General features: G+C 35.4%; 3 protein-coding genes across 3 annotated transcripts; 2 read left to right on the top strand and 1 right to left on the bottom strand.

The window, feature by feature from the left end:
• Nucleotides 1-5,897: 5,897 nt before the first annotated feature.
• LOC128188502 (glutathione S-transferase-like) lies at nucleotides 5,898-8,114 on the bottom strand. Its single transcript, XM_052859595.1, has 5 exons — nucleotides 7,704-8,114; nucleotides 7,104-7,196; nucleotides 6,861-6,970; nucleotides 6,472-6,600; nucleotides 5,898-6,372 (listed from the first exon to the last, which is right to left on the bottom strand). The coding sequence occupies exons 1-5, from the start codon at nucleotides 7,834-7,836 to the stop codon at nucleotides 6,208-6,210; spliced, it is 630 nt and encodes a 209-aa protein (XP_052715555.1). The 5' UTR covers nucleotides 7,837-8,114; the 3' UTR covers nucleotides 5,898-6,207.
• A 790-nt stretch (nucleotides 8,115-8,904) lies between these two features.
• On the top strand, nucleotides 8,905-12,412 carry LOC128188504 (neutral cholesterol ester hydrolase 1-like). The gene is made up of 5 exons (XM_052859598.1): nucleotides 8,905-9,150; nucleotides 9,578-9,703; nucleotides 10,228-10,351; nucleotides 10,443-10,506; nucleotides 10,598-12,412. Exons 1-5 carry the CDS (start codon nucleotides 9,004-9,006, stop codon nucleotides 11,385-11,387), a joined length of 1,251 nt encoding a protein of 416 aa, XP_052715558.1. The 5' UTR covers nucleotides 8,905-9,003; the 3' UTR covers nucleotides 11,388-12,412.
• Nucleotides 12,413-12,876: 464 nt separating this feature from the next.
• On the top strand, nucleotides 12,877-17,474 carry LOC128188366 (uncharacterized). Its single transcript, XM_052859372.1, has 9 exons — nucleotides 12,877-12,997; nucleotides 13,685-13,888; nucleotides 14,123-14,197; nucleotides 14,314-14,460; nucleotides 14,618-14,719; nucleotides 15,204-15,338; nucleotides 15,486-15,585; nucleotides 15,723-16,516; nucleotides 16,678-17,474. The coding sequence occupies exons 1-9, from the start codon at nucleotides 12,949-12,951 to the stop codon at nucleotides 16,743-16,745; spliced, it is 1,674 nt and encodes a 557-aa protein (XP_052715332.1). The 5' UTR covers nucleotides 12,877-12,948; the 3' UTR covers nucleotides 16,746-17,474.

Consider the following 17,474-nt stretch of genomic DNA (forward strand, 5'->3'; position numbering starts at 1 on the left):
CCACTAATACAGATTTCCCGGTGGATACGGTTGTTAGATACGTGCCAAAAGCTTCTCCCGTCAAAATTTCCTTTGCTCCAGACACAAACTTTGACTATAAGAACAAATCGAAAGTGGCAGAAAAGGTGAAAAGATCAAATTACCATTTTAGACCCGTGTCTGAAAAGAGGAGAAACTCGCTGAAATTTCAAGCACCTGCTTCAACACTGCCCTCCTCAACATTCGTGTCCACGAACAAACAGGATTTTGCTGATACATCAGAACATCTCAAGCGATCGCTGAAACCGGCACCAAAGTGGTTTTACAAGAGCAGCACAAACCTACATGAAATGGGGTCTAACTCTTTGGATGACCGGTGCTTAGGATCTGATTGTAGTACTGTTAGTAAGAACTACGCACGATCTCTCGTGTTCTTTCCACCACAAAAACGTGCCAAAACGTTGGATACTTTTAGTTCGAATCATTCGTCCTATGAATATAAGCCATTAGTTGGCGAAAGAGTTATTTTCAAAGCTCAGCTACTGAGAGAGTTTCCTAATAACCCTGTTGTGAGTGATACCAATATAAGCGGAAAAGTAGAAAATCGAAAGAACGCTAGATTTTCTGAATCTTTAAACCGTAATGGAATGTATAATTCCGACACAGAAATAGAGAAGAAACTGGGTCGGGTAAACGCGTCTCACCGACCTGTACATGGTACCGACGTCAGCCAACTGTCGACTACTTCCATCCAAAAAGTAACTGGCGACATGAATAGGACTTACGGGAAACAAGCCAAACTGAGGGAGATGATAAGGAAGTAACTCCACTGAACGTTTACTCACAAGTGCTATTTGTGCCATTTTTTCAAATTCATTGTTTCCGATTGTGAGTCTCTTGACTTTAAAATATATTTGGAAGAATCTAGATCGATGGTTATCATTGCCAACCGCTTCATTTAAACTGTAACTGGAGCAAAGCTTTTGGGGAAATAATTCTTCTTGTATGTATTTTTGTGTTGCCTCAGCTTGAAGGATGTGAACTGCAAAAGCAAAAAAGCAATTCCACGCAAAGCACAAGAGGAAATTCAAGATTGAACAAGTCGTTTGATTTTAAGTCCCATCGAGAATATTCAACCCGCGTTGAGATGTGACCAGTGCCGTTTAATTAAGTGTTGCAGATGAAGAATTTGCGGGGGTTTGTCGTGCCATTGAACTAGACAACATATAAACAGCTTCAATACAAGTTTTGAAAAAAAATATTTGAAAAAATTAATTTCTTTTGTCTATCGGACCTACATAAGTGACTGGAAGAAAGTGACTGGCTGTTATTCAATATCGATACTGTCTTGATGAATTTAACGTCCTTTTATATTGCTGCTCTGCACTACATTCTACTGTATCCTGCAGAATCATCTGTGTCCCATGTACCGTTGTTGCTGTTTTTTAAGTTATTTTTTTTTTATCAATAAATTGTACTACATCTGAAACAGATATTTGGTTATCGTTTGTAAATATGGTGATTCATTGTTATCATTGTTATCATAAATATATATCTTTCCATTAAGAATTAGAAAAGCTTTGGTAGTATGGCAGTTTTGTTGAACTCCCTCCCCTTACATCAAATGAGTTATAAAATTAATATGTATATGGAAAATATCACAAAAGAAATTAATCGATTCAACAGAAATCTTGAGCATGATACTAGTAAATGAAATGTTAAATGAGTGTTTTTTTGGTGGGGGAGGGTGGATGGCGTCATCAATATTTGTATTGCTTTCTTGAATATCTGCAAAATGAAGTGGAAGCAAAGGAAAACAAAACTTTTGTTTCTTCCGATTAAATCGGCTGTATTGTACTATTATGAGGGACCGAAGGTCTGATTATGAATTGATTGCATAAACTGTACAAGATTAAAGTATTGACGGTCAGTCTTAATCTTCTTATTCTCTACTGACTTTTCCTTAAACTTGACCAGACCAAAATCTCGGTGGACGCTCATAAAGACAACATGGATTAAATGTTAAACCAAGTTGGGAGTCTATGATACGACACACAGATTTTGTTGATTAATTTGTTGAAGATGAAGCCTCAAAAGAACACAATGTGGGATAGTTTACAGGATCATGCCATGTATCAGCGCTCCTTGGTTTTGTTTCCGTATCCAAAACTTCCCAGCATTTCGAAACCTTCCGACGAATTTGCTGGCTTTGGCTCCCTTGGATATAAACCCCTTGTTGGGGACACGACCACGAGGCCTTTCGTGAAGGCCAAAGTTCTGAGAGATCAAGAAGTGATGTCATCATCGAGGAGTGTACATCTTTCTCCAAAGCAACACCATCGCATTGATAGCAAATTCACAGAGTCCCAGAAAATAAGGTTTCTGGGCAAAACAGAGGACGGTAAAACGGACACAGTGGGCAGTGTTCGTACATATAGAGACTCTCATACACAATCCAGTCCCATGGAAACTACCTCCCAGTCTGTGAATAACGCTATGAACAGAACGTACGCAAAGCAGGCACAGCTTCAGGAACTTACGAAAAAGTGACCACAAACTGATGTGATTTCATTGTACGAGTGTCCGGCTCATAACTTGTACGTGTATTTCTGTGTGTCACTGGGTCTGTGTGTTGTTTGTAAGAAAGGAGAACAGAGTTTTAGTTGACGTTAATTTGACCCAATATCCTGTGAGAATTATTTATAAAAGAAAACTAGATCACTCAAAGCTGTCGTTTTATTTTTAAACCCCATGCTAAACGGTTTTATGTTTGAATAATAAAAACATATGTAGATTATGCCATAAAACTCTCAAAAACAAAAGGTAAATTAGTTGTAATGAATTTTTTTTAATAATAAGACAGTTTAATTTAGTGCAAAACTATAAACCATCAAGTTCTTTTCAAAACAGTAAAAAAAAAACTTACAAAGGTAACCTTCATCCAAATTCAAAACAGAACAGGTGGAAAGATTAATTAATTTTTCACAGTATTATCTTTTATGATTAAAAGTTTCATTTGTCAATTAGTCCATGACTAATTAGTCATTTGAAATGTTAATTAGTAAGAGACAGTATTAATGTGTACACCTGTTGTTTTATGCTGCATGGTCTCATGTCCTTTATTTAACTTTCAATGAAATGCTATGATATATTTGAATTTGTCTTGTAATTACATTATTATTTGGATTTCTTCAAATACATGTTTCACAGAAAAAGAAGAGTTTGATATAAATGTGTGAATAAAGCTGACAGGCAGAAAAAACAAAGGTCCATTAAAATCTCCATGGTTACAATATTATGTGAACACGATTTTTAAGATTATCAGCTGGTGAAATTACAGTGGGTGAAATGACGTCAGTCTTGGAATTTTTGAAGTTACGATAAGCCACAAGTTACGATTTAATTACAAAAGGACACACCAAGCATGGAGGTGGCACTGAAAAAAACCGCACCCTAAAGCTTCTTTACTCATCGGCAAAACCCCCACTGTTTTGAAAGAAGGACTAATTATCCCCATATACAAAAGGGGAGACAAACCAAATGACGCTTGCAAAAGCTACAGACTAGAGGCCTTGCTGTCATGCATCTTCAAGATTCTTAAAAAATTAATACTTTCACGCATAATAGAGCATATCTTACATCATGCAGATCTTCCAAACTCTCAACAAGGCTTTCAGGAAAATTGCGGTTGCTTAACTTCATCCTTGATCTGCAAGAAACAATATTAATCCTGAACACAACAACAACATTTTCGTCATTTTCTTAGGTACATCTACTAGTAACGCTTTTGATACTGTGTGGAGAAATGGGCTTCTATTTAAACTTTTCAAACTTGGCGTCACTATCAAAATATAATCTCTGATTCAAAACTGCCACACACTGCTGTTTGCACCGCCGTGGTTAATCTAAAACAATCAAGATGGTTTTCTAAGTACCAAGGCCTTCGACAAGGTGACACCCCAGCAGTTTTTTGCAAAACTTCGCTCGATCTTTGTATACTATGTAGATCTGACATATCTGAATCACTCTTCAACGTTCTTCAAAAAATATCAGAAAATGACACTCGAAAATTACTCTTCTTTGGAAGATTATGTCGATTGGACTGTAATACTCCGTCAAACTCGTTTGATATCATTTTCACATGAAATGTCAAACAAACCAAAAAAAGGTTCATTCCTGACTTAATAAAATCAATCCTACAACTTTACAATCTGATGTTCTAACTACAGAATTGACTGGGCAACAGAAGCTTTCCAAACAAAAGTCCCTGGGGAAAATGTTAGAAAAGCAGTTGAATAATCTCACGAGAGAGAGAGAGAGAGAGAGAGAGAGAGACGCATGTCTAATGATGTCTAATGATCCTGACTTTTCTTTCTTCCGAAAATTTTTTCTTAAAAATCCACCAGCCTCAATATGGAAACTACCAACAAACCCCGACGAAATTAGCTTCTGTAAATTCATCGCAAAACTCAGTACAAATATGCATTGTATCGCTAGTGAACAGCCGCATACGTGATTATGATGCAATCGTATTTTTGTTGATGTTTTTTGCCATAGTTCATACCCTGGAACTTAGAAATACGTGGTGGTGGAATACAATCACACATTTCTTTGACCTTCACATGCGCACAGAAACAAGCGGGCTTTCCGAACACGATTTATTAAATGACTCTACCCGACTGCCAACCAATCCATTCACTTAGACAACTCTTTTCACCTTGTACGTGCATGTGCAGCCCACTACAACAGAACTCTCCTCTATCATACAGGTTATCATACACAGGACGCTTAATTCCCATTCCTACCCTGTAAGATGAAACAGTTTCTAGACTATTACAGGTACGTGTATATATATGTTTATTAACCACATTTTCGTTTCGTTTTCTTTGTTCCTTTTAGTACATGTATTTTCTTATTATGTATTTATTTACATATGTTTGTGATGTTTGCTGATTTCTTGCAATTCTTGTGTATATATTTTGTCATAATCTCCCTAGGGATGAAATAAGGCATGAATAAATTAATGTGGAAAGATTTATTATCTTTTCACAGTATTGTCTTTTACTTATTAAAAGTTTTTTATTGTCAACGAGTCCGTGACTAATTAGTCATTAAAGTCGTTAATTAGTTAGAGACAGTATTACTGTGAACACCTGTTGTTTTAATCTGCATAGTCAAATGTCTTTTTTTAAAACTTTTAATTGAATGCTTTGATATATTTGTAGTTGCTTTGTAACAATAATATCTAGATTTTTACAAATAAATTTTTCTCAGAAAAGGGAGAGTTTGATATAAATGTGTTAATAAAGCTGACAGAGGCAGATCAAACGAAAGGCCCATGGACTACATTGCTCACCGTTTCAGTTCACTAATGTTTTCTTTTTTCACATTTTTCTATTTTCACATGTTCATTGTGAGATTGAAATCCCATCATCCAAACTTCCAAAATATAGCCCTACTTTTATGGTATGATACCCGAGGCATTCTCACACTGGCATTTCCCTTTTTAAATGATAATTTTGCTCACAACATTCTTCACTTTCATGACGAAGAATTTCGTCTTTATACATTCTTGAAATTGGATCTACCCTTTTTCGTTTTTGAGAGCTTCTATCTGACCCACGTAACGAAACGTAATGACTGTACTAAAACCTCCTGATACAAGCTTGCTTCTATTGTAATTTTGCAAATTATAGCCTTCAGAATAATTAAAATAGTTTTCTGTTTATTTCTAACATATTTTTAAGCTGTAGTGAGCTTAAATAAATTAAGTAAGTACAGCTCGTCGTACCTGTAAGTGATTCAAAAACCCGTATAATAATATGAAGATTAATTAGAGAAATGCATTATAAATGTGCTTTTAATTATGTAAACGCTACTCTGAATAAAGAAAAAAAAAAGAAAGATTTTGGTACAAACGTGTGTTTTGAAAGGTGCATGTTTATTATTCATACTAAATTTACATGCTTTAAATGCAAACTTGTGGTTAATTAACACATTTAGTTTGATTTTAGTCGGTTTTGTTTACGAGGTGAATCAAGTGATTTAGTTCCCTCCTTGTTCTTTGAAGATGAACTTGAAGTGTTATCTCGGACAGTGAAACCTCGAAAATGTTAATATTGTTAAAACTTGTTTTTCTGCCCATCATTAATTCGTCACATCTAAGGATATTAATCATCAAACACGCAAGAATATTTTAGGAAACGTGGAATCACAGCCTCCATTACATCAGAAACTGGTGTATTTTCTTTTGGAGAGGTAGTCTTTGATGCGAGGCATATTGGCCACTTTAGAACGACACTTCACTATTCCAACACATTTATCAAGAGCGTTGATATTGGTCGCTAGAATATTCTCAAATGCTTCAAAAATCATGATGTCAGCAAAAGTCAACTGAAACACAAGTAAAAAGGATCGTAAATGCCAAATTAGGTCAAATTTCTTTATAGCATAATCAGGATTTATTGTTTTGGAAGACCTTAAAAGGCTTACTCGATTTCCAACAGCAAATCCATTTCCTTCCTTCATGTTCCGTTGAATCTGTGCTTCGATGAAAGTGCAGGCTTTCATCATTAACTCTTTGAAAGATTTTAGGATTTCCTCAGCCCTTGCCTGAGTTCTCTGTAAAATGTAAACTGTAAAACTTAATACTAGAACATCTGTGTCAATATACGTACACTTAGCAGCTAAATAGGTACTTACATAATCTGTCACAAGTGATATACATATGTATAACGATAACAAGGATTCTGTTGATTTGAAGAATTTAATGAACCAAGGAGAGGAAGTCAAGAACAAAGATTTAGCTTGAAAACCAATAATGTTTAACTTGAAATTAAGAGTTACTTTAACTACCACAACGTCTTTGAGGACAGACGTACTGGGTCATCACTCATCATCGGTAATTCCACCATCTTGTTTTTCATTGCAACAAGGTATTCAACTATTTCGTCTACTTTTAGTTTCTGAGACAACGACTCGCCATCTAAACCTGTGAACAAATAAAATTCTAACCTTCAATAGAAACTAAACTATAAAGTACATGTTTTTATATTTATGTTTTAAATTAAATAATGCCATTTACCAAAATATCTTTAAGCCTTTCTAATCTTAGACAAACTCACCAAATATCCTTGCTAAGTGCCTGTTGATTGTCATACTCTGTGATACAACCACACCATCAACAGACAAAAAAGGCAGCGAATTCCCTGGGACCTCTACCAAAAAAAGCAATAACTCTATTTCTTTGATATTTCTGAACTAACAACCCTTTCAGATGTAGAATTCTTTGAACTATACAGGCACGTAGCGTCGAAATTTGGGGGAGGGGGGAGGAGGGGGGGGGCAGACTTATCCAAAAAGTACAAAAAGGGGGTAGCGTAGTATACATATAACTTCAATTTCACTCTTAATTCCCTCATTTTCATTTCATTTTCTTTATCCAAGAAATAAGGGAGCCAACTCTATTATAATTCAATTTTTCAATTAAACTTAAGAAAAATGTTTCCTGCGAGGAAAAATGGGGAGTGGGGAGTGTGTGTGCGTGTTGGGGGGGGGGGGACAAGCAGGCCCCCGGGCTACGAGCCTCTTTGTAGAGTTTACTGGCTTGGGATAAACACAAGCAAATATCAATGTACTACAGTAATCGCTTTAAGTCTTTTATAGTTAAGTATGTGTTCTGGGATCGAGTTAATAAAAACAACGCAAGATATACATGTACTTACTATGCTTGATGGCTTTCCATTGCTCTTGTCCGATCCGTTCATCTTCAAACTGAACTCCCGCCACGATAAAGAGCAATCTTGTGGGCTCAGCTCTTCCTCTGAGGTCAAAATAGGTCAGCTTGTATTTTGGCATAATGCCTGCTTTAGATCAATTTGTCGCAGAAAGAAACTTAAAAAAAATTTTGATCAAAAAAGGAAATTTCGCATTTTAGATCGCTATAGTACTATTAGGAACCTTGGAAAGTATCGTATAACCCTTCAAGACATTTAAACAGAAATGAAAGCCGAGGTCATTTTGTTCTTAACAGTGTTTTTGAACAATGCTCTAAGATTTTGTTCTTGAAATCAAACCCCCCAAGATCACTTAGTAATAATAATCCGCATTAGTCAGCTAAATACCAGTGTCACAAATTCAAGAGAATAAGGTTCCATATGTATACCATTCGAAAGATATGGGTTGAATAAAACTATTGATTTCTTAAATAAGAAAATTAAGGAGCTTTGGCTCTTGATTTTATGCAATATAAACTACAGATTTATCTAAGGAATCCGTAAGAATCGTTCTTTGAGTAATATGAGGTGATCAGCTCTTTTAATATTTAAAGAATGATTCCCTATTACTTGTTACATAATTTTCAGCAGTTGTACGATTCAATATTTAAATAGCCTTTGATGAAATGTATTGGACTATACATTACAAAATTGATTCGTAGTTTTATCTCAGACAAAGACACTGGAAAATGTAAACAATAAAGAGTAAGATCACATAATTTCTGTTTTATCAACGTTATCGCTCTTTCAGTCAAGAACCAAATGAAAAGGACGACAACTCAAGCTGAAGCCCTGTTCACTCTACCACTGAAATTTTATCAAATTTTAATCCTTTTTTTTTATTGAGTTAAATATCTGAATGGATATTCAAGATGCAGTGTTATTTTATGGAAATCTCAAGGGAATCAGTCACCATTCAAGAGTAACCAGTTATGTAAAATTGACAGGAAAGAAAGAACACCATTTCCTACACTTGAACCTTTCACAGTACCAGTAAAACAAATACTGCCTATACAACTGCCCATCTTTCAAACTAGTCGGGACTGTGACTTAGAACCGCCAGTATTCAAACTCACACACTAAGAGTGTACAACGTGACTTTCCTACGATCTCTTTAGTAAACAAGACATTTATTTAGGATGCGTGGTCATATCATTGCTGGACAAACGATATTGACGGGTCAGAGTGTTTGCGAGAGGGATAGATTAACCTGTCTCCTTATCAGAGAGCGACAACCTTACAGTCCACAATGAAGTTATTTTACGTGGTAACGTTCATTGTTTTAATGGTGGCCATTATCTTGTCCCTCGGGCTCAACGTGCGGGTTCCGGAACCAGTCGCGGAGAAAACTACTCTCAGAATCATGGAAGGATGCTTGAAAGGTGTTGGCTATATTGTGAGTCGCCGGAACATACGAAATAGTACTTACTATAAAAAAGGACTAATAGTTTTATTCTGAGATTTCCAAACGACCAAAGGATCTTTATTTACAGCAATTATAGATACGGTGTAATTTGCACTAGCCGATATCTCAGTTTGTGTGTGTGTGGATTTAAGTTCAAATAGATGGGGTAGTTGATAACCCGTCTTGATTGACAGATAAGTACATGTAGGTGGATCTGCAAATTTAAGACTTTTGATAAGAAACCCAATTCTGCGGTGCACGTGTTAACTGCATACCTAGTTCATACATGTACATCTGATGTAAAATATCAGTATTTATGAAATCATTTAAACTCGGAATGGGTTAGAGGAAAATTTAGAATAAAGTTATCAGAGTGCATAATTATTAAATTATTTCATAGCTATTATTTTAAAATCAGATAGGTGCATCAGTGGCTCTTGGTTTAACCGAAGCAAACTCGCCATTTTTAAAGGAAGTTGGGAACAACATATACAGAGTGTGCACAACGGGCAGACTATGGATGGCGCAGACCAAGGGACTCAGGGTAACATTCTGTTTCTGAAAAAAGAATTGCTCTTGATCTGTATAGCTGTTGATCGGTAGCGCTCTGGGAAAATTCTGGTTGACATGTCACAGAGCGTTCCTCGTGAACAGAGAACTTGCAATTTACAGGGCGCAGTTTCGGACTGATATCTAGTACCTAATTTTTAACAAAATCTTTGCAAATGAATTTAACATATTCTACCATAAAGTACTTCTGAAAAAATTTAAGGATATGACTTGTACAAAACAAAGCTTACATAGAGGCTAGTGTTTGGTGAAATTCTTTCTTTAACGAAATGACATCATTTTGTTGTTGTTCGTGTTTTCATGGTCTGTTTTCATATATGCATGTATAACATCTCTTTTGTCCAACACATTTTGGTGTTACGTTTTGCAAAGATGAAGGCACATTTACACCCGAACATCTTTTATCCAATGGACATCGGAAATCCTGTTTTCTTTTTCTTATTTCTTGAAAAGAAATATCATACATTCAGCAATATGTTCATTTTCTGATCTGGACAGATAACAGACCAGGTAATGAGTGGAATACCTGTTCGTGTTTATGAGCCCGAGTCCTCCATTCAACAACCCAACAGACCTGTACTTTTGTACCTACATGGGGGAGGATGGGCCTTCCTCTCGATTGGCAAGCTTTTTACCATAGTTTTCTTTAGCACGAACGAGTTCGACATGAATAACTGTTATGTTTAACTTCAAGCGTCGTATTGATTTTGTAGATAACTACGATCATCTGTGTCAAAAACTGGCAAAGGATGCAAATATTGTAGTAATATCTGTAGAGTGAGTACATTTTAAAAAAAATATCTACATCATTGAAAATTAGGTAAAAAATTCTATTAAAATGTTCTAATTTACATGTTTTTTATTTCAGCTACCGACTTAGTCCCCAGAACCCTTATCCCGCCGGTTTGGATGACGTCACTAGCATTGTCATGCACGTATCTGAGAATTCAAGATCTCTAGGGATAGATCCGGGCCGTATAGCTGTGGGTGGAGACAGTGCCGGGGGAAACCTAGCAGCGGCTGTCCAACTACGACCAGAAACACGCGGGAAATTATCAATGTTACTTCTGCTTGTCCCTGTCTTACAGGGGGTCAACATGAAAACCTTAGGATTTACAGAAAATGTGGAGTATCTTCATAATAGTATTAACAACCCCGGCCAGGTAGTCTATTTCTTTCATTACATGAGTTTGGATCACTCTTTGTTCAATGCCTTTAGGAACAACGTGCATACCTCTGCAGAATTTAAAAAGGGAAAGTACAGGTTTCTGTTTGATCAACGAAAATATCTTCCAGCTAAATATATACGATCAGCTAAACTCAAACAAATGGGAAACGATATCGAACAAGTGGGAAATGAGACTTTATTTAATGAATTAAAAGATAAACTTTTGACACCAACGATTTTTCCTATGATGGCGTCAGACGAAGAACTGTCAAAATTTCCGTTCACATACGTCATGGCGGCCGGATATGACCTCATTCGTGATGACGCAATCATGTTTGCTGAGCGACTTAGACATCTTAATGTAGAAGTGCAGCTTTCACACTTTCCGGACGGATTCCATAATGATCTAATCATGTTTGATGGACCTTTTAAAACTGATGTTGGAGTTAGAACAGTAAATGACATTGTCAAAGTGCTGAAGAAGCTTTAACCTTGTGTATACTAGGATTTTATACGCTATTTATAGTTCAATACGTTTTTTACTACTCACACGTAAAATATTCCTGCCTTCCTTCCCTTAATTATAATTAGGACATACAGTATCAATAGAAATTTGATTTTTTTTAATCATTCACATGATAAGCTTGAAACCAACTTCAACTGCATGCGTCCCAATAACACCCGTAAGCTAATATTATTTAAGGGATGGCAATTGATTGCAGATTTGCTATTCGTTCCGACCAGTTAATTGTATCAAAATTTACAAAATTGTGCATATTATTTTTCCTTAATTTACTGTCAATAAACTGCCAGAGATAGCACGATAGAAATATTATATGTAAGTCTATATGAACACTATTTTTTATTACATTAATAATTTTTAAGAAAAACTATATTTAAAAAACACATTCAAATAGTCGACAAAATATTTCCTGGTCCGTAATTTTGTAATCAGTTCAGTTTGTCGAGTAAAAGGTGATTAGGAAAGGTTTGCCTATAACATGTTCTAGATCTCCAAATTTTTGTTATCGTGGTTGAATGTATTTTTCTAATGTATACATATATTTGTAAACATTTATTATTTAACAAATTAATGTTTTCTTTAAATGAAAAAAGTAAAACATGCACATAATAAAGGTATATAAATTAATAGATTAATTTTAACGGTACTCAACAGAGATTCTAACATCATTACATGAATAAATAAAAGACGAAAATTATGAAATTGTGTTAAATATACAACTTTACATATTTCATACGACTAACCGATTACTGATTTTGTTACCGGTTACTTTCGTTCCGACCGAGTAAACGGTTAATGGACTCAAAACCCGTTCGTTGTGGACATATTTAATTTGAAGATTTCTTTTCAATTTTATTTATTCTCAGTTTTCTTTGACGAAGGTTCATTGAGCTCATTTTCATATTTACTTGTATCTAAAGAAAAATAATTTCAAGTACATGTAATTGCGTATTTTTGCGATGTCATGCAAAATAAACGGATAAATACATAACTATCGCGAGTTTTTGTGTTACACCACGTCACTTACATGTATGAATTGTTCGTTAACTTGTAAAAGATCAGTTTTTACACGGAATTTTTTTTCCATCGACAAAAAAATGAATTCGATTAGTATAAGGTTTTCTTAATATCAAATACATATGGGTCTTTTTCAATCACGTTTTCTAACAATTCTAGCATTAAGTTAATTGCCTTAATATGTTATCAGAATATCTTGTAGAAATGGTTATTTCGAAAATCAATAATTTTAATTTTTTCATGCATTTGTTATTAAATCTACAAATAATGGCATTTGAAATGGAAATTTGCATGCAACTGAAATGAAAATGTACGTGCAGATATGTAATTAGTGGTTATAAATAGAGTTTGTAAGGAAATTAAATGTTATGGATGAAGTTAATATTAAATTATAAGAGCGTAGCATGTGATGAAACAAAACTTCCTTATGAAAAAAAAAACGTTTCCCGAAACAGTCTGTGGCCGTTCTATCAAGAGATTTACATCTGAAGACATCAACAGCAGGGTCAAAATGAAGACTCTGTTTATCATCTGGGTTTTGTTCCCATGTTTTCACTTGGGTAAGTACAGAATCTAAGATTGAAGGGTAACATCGCAAAAAAAAACCCGCTCATTTTTATCTTTTTTTGTGGGGGAGTGGGGGGGGTGACAAAAAAGAAAAGAAACCATTATAAGCCAAGTTCTTAAATGCTTAAACTTATTGAAAGTATTAAAACAATGAAAAACCACTAACAACTTTAACTACAATACTTGTAATTAAATCATAAACGAAACCTACAGGAGCAGGCCTTGATTCAAACAAAAAACAAAATCGATTTTTTCATTTAAATTTCATTTTTAACTCACCTAAACCGAAGATTCAAGTGAGCTTTTCTGAACACCTGTTCCCATCGACCGTCCGTCTGTCTGTAAACTTTTCATGTTTTTGCTTCTTCTGTGGAACCACTGGGCTAAATTTAACCAGACTTGGTACAAAGCATATTTCTGGAAAGGGGATTCTAAATTGTTAAGATAAAAAGGACAAAACATGATTTACTAGAAAGATAATAACAAAACAGTTAAAATAGGGTGCGTGTCTTAAAAAATCTTCTTCTCAAGATTCACAGCACCAGAAATGCCAATATTTACACCAAAACTTGTATAATTCTAAACTGTTGAAACAATGACTACTGTACCAATACATGGACCTCTTGTTTTTTAGTTGTTCTTGTTTACACAGAATAGAAATGTGCTTTTTCCCCAAATAGGGTCTCTTAATACTATGCAAATATTGGTCACAAAGAACCCGATGACGTGGGAAACGGCGGACGAGGTTTGCCCGGTGGAATTCAAAGGTTCTGGGTACAGACATCTTGCAGCGGACATAATCGAGGGACCATTCAACCTTCTTAACGTTAACAACTATGGTAGTGTTTGGTTGGACAGCAAAGCATATGATCTAGGATGTAGAGGCAAGAAATTTAGAGTACCCTCGTCAGGGATGTTTAATATTTAGAATCCACTTTAATGTGTCAATATAACTTTTGTATGTGTGTGTCGGGTTTTTCTTTACTTGGTGTTTTAACGAACCACCATTCACGTACATATACCTTTAAATATGCATGTTCAAATATAAAAACCGTCTGTATTACCATATTTGCTTGAAATTCCCTTTTTCAACTGTCAATTGTTGCATTACTTTTCAGGCGATAGATGTTCGTTTATTGTGATAAGACATCGACGGTTAATCAGCTTTGACTTCAAACATCTATGTCATACTGGCAAGTAAACTACATCGTACTTGCGAAGTTTTTAAACTTGTTGCTTTTCAGAACGTGGTTGACCCTTGGTGAACTATTTCTTTATTCTGTTAGTTTTTGGGGTTTTTTTTAAATAGAGAATGATTCAGTCGTAATCAAAAAGTATTGCCCACAGTCCAGCATCGTCAACATCACATCACCATACATAGTAGAACGTTTACGAAAAAACTTGACAAGATTTGCATCTGGCGAAGAATTCATCATCAGTAATGTCAAATTTAGGGGTAAGAACAAAATTAACGTCTCTAGAATGATAGCAAACTCAGAGACGAAACTTTTTTTAAACAGATATGTGATAGTCTGTTTTATACTTACTAACATTTAGTTGAGAAAAATGTGTATTTTTAAACATTATACTGTCATATCTTATAATCTATATAGGTTACAGTGATTTCAAGTGTGAAATGGCCAGAAAGCGAGGAAATGAATTCCGAAAGATGTTCACGGAATGCAACGAATTCCATTGTGCCCTTTGTGAACATTGTGAGTACACCACTGAAATGTTTTACCGGTGTACAACAAACTCCGACATAGTTAAACGAAACAAGGAATCTATTATATAGATTTTTGTCTTATTCCTGTGTTGAATTAGGACACATTAGTAATTTCCTTATTCCTTTTGTCTCACGCATCCTCCTTTCGTCAAACAGCGTGACACATTGTAGGAAAACGCCGTTTTAAAGTGTTTTAATTGGTTACATCTAATTCTGAAAATCGTCTGAAAACTTCTGTACCGAATAAATGGAAAACGATTGTTAATCATTATTTAAACAAAATAAATTTAGCTAAGCTAATATTTTTTTATTCTTTACTTGCAAGTACATATGTTCAATCTTACAATATATTATCTTTACTTTCAAGTACACTGTGTTCTATTGCATGAAATAAAAGTTTATGAGTTTCAGTCAAGGATAGTGTCTTAGTATTTTATTTGAACTTTGATCTCTTTAACAATGCTTTGTACTAGATACAACCGATTCTGTCATGGTCACCACCATAGAATACAAAGAGGACAATAGGGAATATACATCAGTCTTTGTCCCACACCCTGCAAATCCCGGGGGCATGTACCCCATGAAAGATAGCAATGAAAGTGACACTGGTGAGGCAACAAAACTACCAACGTTACTTAAAATTAACTTTGTACCAATTCAGAATATTATTGATATACTCTCTGCATTAGATGATTTCGTTGTATATGCCTGATATTGCAATTAGAATCACGCCGTCCTATTTCTGACTGTTGTAGAATCGCTGGGAGTGACAGGGATTGTGATGATATGTCTATCAGCCGCTGTTGTCGTCATGGCCCTGTCTTTTTGCATAGGCTTATTTATCTACTGCAGAAGGTAAAATCTATTTCATTTGTGTTACGATCTTGGTTTTTTGTTTTTTGTTTTTGTAACGCATGAGACGTCATATGGCAGCGAATGCTCATTGTCCATGAAAATTAATACCCAACATTTTTCATTTCTTCTGACACCAGAAAGAAGATGACCCTCAGCAGTGTCTATGATACCATTTTCATGCGTTCACGTGGTAGAAATCCTTACACCCTCCGTGTACCAAATGACCCGACCTCACCAATATCTGAACGACCGAACCTACTGCCACCACGGGCAGACCTGCCGTCTGCTCCGCCCGTCAGACACCAGTTTATACGAGCTCCTGCTGTCAGACATCAGCCACTGCAGCAAGCGCCCCCTATGGCCAGGGTCGACAGTATGCAGACTCTTGCGTCCTCTTCATCTTTTGGTTCCGGTGGGACGTCCTCTTCGTATGTAGACGATGTTCGTTATTATCGAAATTTCTCCTACGAGACACAACCTAGTGTGGCTCCTTCTCAAGCTCCCAGGATTGATATTCAACCAAGTACGCCTTCAGCGTCCGAGAGAAGTTACTGTTCGTCTTGCAGACGAAATAGAAGGAAGCGGGATTTTCTGAGAACGTCATCAAATTGCACGAGTTGTGTTTCGCAAAGCTCGTTATACACGCAAGTCGCGAGACCTGCACAGAGGAACCTTTCCCAGGACACCAACGATACAAATTCACTTCGATCGCAAAGAACATCAAGAGACACTAACGATACGAACTCTATAAAATCGCACAGATCCCATCGTTCGGGGCGTAACCATAGTAGGGGCGTCTCGTCGAAGATTTCCCGCCTTAAGTCACAAGCGGACTATTTAAATACGGAACAGATAGCTACGCCACGATCATCAGTTGGTTCGCAACATGACGTCACAGATCCAAACCCTGTCACAAGGAGACATAAATTAGGTAAAAAGGAGAAAAACAGAATTACGAAAAACATAAGAAAAATCTTTAAATATGTTAAATTGTTTACTTAAATTTTTTGAATATTTAGCACTATAGCATGTCAAAAAAAACGCCAATATTTTGTATTTTCTTCATCTTTTTTTTTTTTTTTTTTTATACAGTTGATCGTTTGGGTTCTTCAAGTGGATTCAGACTGGTAAAAAGAATGTTTTCCATTGATCTAAAATAGTCAGAGATTTATAGGATGCGATGGAATTTTTCCAGTGGTACATCTCACGGAGTACTAGATTTACCCGGTGAAAGCTCGTTGTAACTGGTGATCGCAAATGCTATGTTATAAAGTGATCACAACGGTTTAATGAAATCCTAAGGCAATCATTCAAGTTGTAGAATGACTGTTATGGAGTAAGTGTGTTGTTTTGATCATTAGTAGAATAGTAGTGCAGAATGAGATAGGCTACACAGAGCTGTAAGGAGAATTAGATCGAGTGTTCGATTAGTAATTCTTAAGGCTGTGATAAAAAGTGGTCTTCAATCTTGTAGTAGTATGATGACCATCATAATGATAATTAGATTGAGTATATATATTTATATATTTAGATTATAAGTATGAATACATTTATACTAAATGTGAACTCTTTAAATGGCTTATAATCTATACCCTGATCTTTATAATAATAATATATAATATAATAATAATAATAATGATCTTTATACCTTAAAAGGAGTAGGGTCACGATTAGAACCAATGAATGTTCAAATTCTATTTTAATGTTTCAAGTGCTAAGTTGGGTATGATATCTCGAACTCAATAATTGAAAGTTGGTTGTCAAGTTGCTGGCAAGATTTAGAACTCGCAATTCCTTGTAAGGTAAAGAAAGCTTGTATCATGTTTTCAATACAGATCGATGAATAGAAAATACCATACATGTATTTGAAAAAAAAAACAGGATTTGAC

The sequence above is a fragment of the Crassostrea angulata genome, chromosome 6 (genome assembly GCF_025612915.1).
Source record: "Crassostrea angulata isolate pt1a10 chromosome 6, ASM2561291v2, whole genome shotgun sequence".
NCBI lineage: Eukaryota > Metazoa > Mollusca > Bivalvia > Ostreida > Ostreidae > Magallana > Magallana angulata.

Bases quoted from the DNA above. Each gene is read 5' to 3' on its own strand.
- LOC128188504 (XM_052859598.1), top strand. From the start codon at position 9,004: ATGAAGTTATTTTACGTGGTAACGTTCATTGTTTTAATGGTGGCCATT. The intron at 9,151-9,577 runs GTGAGTCGCCGG...TTTTAAAATCAG, and splicing joins TGAAAGGTGTTGGCTATATT to ATAGGTGCATCAGTGGCTCT. The intron at 9,704-10,227 runs GTAACATTCTGT...TGATCTGGACAG, and splicing joins CGCAGACCAAGGGACTCAGG to ATAACAGACCAGGTAATGAG.
- LOC128188502 (XM_052859595.1), bottom strand. From the start codon at position 7,836: ATGCCAAAATACAAGCTGACCTATTTTGACCTCAGAGGAAGAGCTGAG. The intron at 6,971-7,103 runs GTGAGTTTGTCT...ATTTGTTCACAG, and splicing joins GCACTTAGCAAGGATATTTG to GTTTAGATGGCGAGTCGTTG. The intron at 6,373-6,471 runs GTAAGCCTTTTA...CTTGTGTTTCAG, and splicing joins GATTTGCTGTTGGAAATCGA to TTGACTTTTGCTGACATCAT.
- LOC128188366 (XM_052859372.1), top strand. From the start codon at position 12,949: ATGAAGACTCTGTTTATCATCTGGGTTTTGTTCCCATGTTTTCACTTG. The intron at 12,998-13,684 runs GTAAGTACAGAA...TTCCCCAAATAG, and splicing joins GTTCCCATGTTTTCACTTGG to GGTCTCTTAATACTATGCAA. The intron at 15,586-15,722 runs GTAAAATCTATT...TTCTGACACCAG, and splicing joins TTATTTATCTACTGCAGAAG to AAAGAAGATGACCCTCAGCA.